At 36.3% G+C, this 3,810-nt stretch overlaps 1 protein-coding gene across 1 annotated transcript in view; it reads right to left on the bottom strand.

Moving 5' to 3' along the window:
* Positions 1-509: 509 nt before the first annotated feature.
* Positions 510-3,810, bottom strand: part of golph3 (golgi phosphoprotein 3 (coat-protein)) — a 9,285-nt gene continuing 5,984 nt past the window's right edge. Inside the window, exon 4 of the mRNA XM_015386914.1 lies at positions 510-1,503. Within this exon, the coding sequence (XP_015242400.1) occupies positions 1,079-1,503 (425 nt within the window). The 3' untranslated portion in view covers positions 510-1,078. The remainder of the gene's footprint in view (positions 1,504-3,810) is intronic.

The raw sequence follows: 3,810 nt of genomic DNA, 5'->3' as shown, positions 1-3,810 counted from the left end.
AATGCATTGGTAGAGTTGATCCTTTCTTGCTATAATTCCAACCCCCAACCCCTTTACAGGAGAACAGAAGACCTCGCCTGTTCAGCCAGGCCAACAATTCCCTTTAATGTCCCCCCTTTCAGAGACATAGACAGGTATGGGGCATTGCAGGGTAACGAAGAGGCCAAACGACCCCCATTCCAAAGGACTGGACCCGTTCTTCTGGTTCAATCTGCATGTTGTCTAAGTAAAAACAAGGCTTTGTTTGGGGCTACTTCATGAAGCCTGGAACTCAACACTATTTCTAACATTTTGAATTGAAAAAGCTTCCTGGATGGGAAGAGAAACGTCTTCAAACTTCGAAACAAATTCCAGTTTATTGTTTTTTAAAGTTTTTGGAATGTTTTGTTAAATTGCGATTATATTGCAAATGGAATTAATCGCCCAGCTCTACAATAAACAGTCATTAAATATTGAAGCAAATGCAGCTGTTAGAGCTTCTGATACGGTGCTACATGAATCCTATGGTGGAAACTGCTTTGTTTAGGGGACGCTTTACGATCACAGCCAGTGCACCTGTCCAGATCTACAGCCATGTTGGCTGAACCAGATCCAGTCGGTAGACCCAGTTAGCCCAGGATGCATCTTCTAGCTGCAGACTATCTGCATCGTACCTTTTCCAAAGACTTTTCACCTTGTTTGAGATTCTATTACCAAATTTCTCACATAAGAAAAGGCTCTTCGTTATTCTGGACTTCTTATGTGGAGCAGTTCCTCTGAACCAGGAACCAGCTTAGTAACGCCTCGACACAAGGACAGAACACAGAGTCTGGATCATCAGCCTTGTTGATATGACACCAGAGAAAACATGAACTTTGCATACAGTTTGTCATAATTTGGTCTCGCTCTAACACGGGTTAGTCCGTACGCCGCAGCGCTGGTCCCTGCACTCAGAAAAAAACGGTTTTGTTCACAGAAAACAAAATCTACTAATCAGTCAGCGTCTTAATTCTACTTCCTGGAGGAGTTCAGATGTTTAGCAAACTGGGACCTGATGGGTCCATGAGAACCAGTTCGTCCCAGCGGAAGCTCCAGGGTCTCATTTGGTGAAGGCCGCCACCACGGCCCATAACATCTCATTAGTGTTGGTCTTCATACTCTCCGCCTCAGGCTCCAGCTCCAGCAGCTGCCGCACTCTCTTCATCGCCAGGTCGTACTGGTCGTCTATTAGTGGGGCGAAGGCGTTCTCCAGAACGTCGGACGAATGGGCTAAGAAGATGAGGGCGAGCAGCCGCTTGTCCATCCGATGGGGGTCGTTCACCCACTTCTCCAGAACGGCTTCCTGGACCTTCTTGATGAGGCGTTGCTTGATGTTGCTGTTGGTCAGGGGATGAGTGGTCATGTCAAACAACAGGAAGTTCTGCTTCTCTGTGGTCAGGACGCCTTTCTCCACCAGGTTCTTGGCCAGACGCTCACGGACGTTCCTCAGCTGGTAGTGGAGCTTTAGTGGGTTCCACGTCTCTCCTGCCGAGGAGAGTTATGACAGAAAATGAGACATAAGGGGGAAAACAACAACAAAGGCGTTTGGATTTTTTCAGGTTTTATACAGGAATGAGCAACTCTAATTTAATGCTTTTTAATACACTTAGAAATAATTTTCCTATTCTCTCGATTCTTCTCTGCCTTAAGGCAGTCACGTGAACAAATACAGGAGTTGTTTCTAACGGACTGATGCACTAAACTGTGTTTAAAAATGTTATCTTTCAACAAGACAAATAAAAATAAAATTCTTTGGCCGTTTATTATCAAAATGATCAAGAATTATGGAGCAGCATCAAGACAAAGGGAGCATTTTTGTTTTAATTTTCTCAGTTTGTCATCCTGTTTCTCTTAAATTTCAATTACCTCATCAGAACTAAAGTTAATTTCAAATGAACCCTTGTTTTACTGTAGTTTTAAAATATATTTAGTCCTAGTCCACAAGAATTCTCATTCACATTTTTATGTTATGATATATGTTCACATTATGTATTGGCTGTATCTAAAAATATAAAAAAAAAATCAATTTAAGAGTAGATATGAAATAATACAATATATCCAACAATAACTTAAATGATATCACTGTACTGGGTCATCGAATTGATTCAGTTTAGTCTGTCAAATAAGCTGCTTGTACTATTAAGGTAGATTTGTTTCTTTATTATTCAATAAAAAAAAAGGTTGCTTCAATCAAAAAATATATTTTCATTTAAAAAAATCTTCACTTCAATGAAAAAAAAAACTTTTCAATCAAAGAAAAAAAGTATTTGAATGCAAAATATATTCGCCCACTGCGGAACGTTTGTGTCAAAATTATTCAATAAAAAAAAAAATGAACTTCAAAACTTTTTGCACTTCAAAAATGTTTTTGATTTAAATAAAACAATTTTAAATTCAAATTTTTTTTCACTTAAAAAAAAAAAAAAATCTATTCATAGGGTAATTTATTTATTTTATTTATTTATTTTTTTTGCATTTGCACAGTTTTTTCTTGGATTTATTTATTTATTTTTTTTTTGTGACTGAAACAACTTTTTGGGAATTGAATGACTAAGACACAAATGTCCTACCCATGTATCGCCCAAACACTAAATAGATCCTTTCAACAATAAAAAAGTGTTCAAATGCAATTTTTTGAGTCTCAAATATTTTATTTAAATTCAAAAACTATTTTCTATTATTGAAAACTTTATCTTTTCATTGAAGTTACTTTTTTCCTTGATTCTGTTGTTTGTTTTTTTGAAGCAACTTCTTTTTTGATTGAATAATAAAGACACAAATGTCCTACCCATGATATGGTCCAATCAAAAAACAATGTTACTTCAATTAACAAAGTTGCTTTAAACAAAAAAGACTTCTATCAAATAAAACATTTTCAATCAAAGAAAAGCAGTCTTCAAATGTATTTTTTTGAGTCTCAAATATGTTTTTTCATTCAAATACTTTTTTTCTTTGATTGAAAAGTTTTTTTTCATAGGAGTGAAGATTTTTTTAATTGAAAATATATTTTTTGATTGAAGTAACCTTTTTTTTGATTGAATAATAAAGAAACAAATCTATCTTCATACTTGTAGTGTCTTCAAATGTCCAGCAGGTGTCAGTATTCAGTGAGGTAGTATCAACAGGATCAATGCACTTCTCATAACTCTCAGTCATCCAGGTCAAAGTCATCCAAAAAAAGCTAAAAAAAACAATCCACTGGACTTTGTTTCCAAGTTAGAGGTTTTATACAGTAGCCAAACATAAAAACAAAGTCTTGTTGTGCTACTGTATAAAGCCTGGAACTCAACGCTATTTCTGACATTTTGAAATGAAAAAGCTTCCTGGAAAAGAAGAGAAACGCCTTCAAACTTGGAAACAAAAGTGGGGGTCAGCGCGTCTCCGACAGAAAAAAAAGAACTGAAGGCAGAATGGTAATCTGGATGAACTGACTGCGCAGATTATGTTTTCAGGTGGACTTTCTCACTTAAAAATATATTAAAACAATTTTTACCCACTGATCTCAGCAAATATAGCAAAGCCGCACTTTACTGGATGCGCTTAACCTTTTATAGGAAAGTTAGATACTATTATTTTATTATTAAAATAATCAATTAATTTTGATGGCAAAAATTAATGTCAATGTAATAACAAGAAACGCCAACTTGCCCGAATATATTAGGAAAATAACAAAAGTGCTTCTATAAGAAATTCATGAAAAACACTCCGAGACTAATACCTCATTTACACTACCCTCAAAAAACCGATCCATGCCAAGACCGGTCCGAGCTCGGATCAGGTTAACCAGGCAGA

The sequence above is a fragment of the Cyprinodon variegatus genome, unplaced genomic scaffold (assembly GCF_000732505.1).
Source record: "Cyprinodon variegatus isolate N-32 unplaced genomic scaffold, C_variegatus-1.0 Scaffold381, whole genome shotgun sequence".
Taxonomy (NCBI): Eukaryota; Metazoa; Chordata; class Actinopteri; order Cyprinodontiformes; family Cyprinodontidae; genus Cyprinodon; species Cyprinodon variegatus.
Note: the sequence above shows the minus strand (reverse complement) of the source record. Positions and strands in the feature narration are given on the sequence as shown.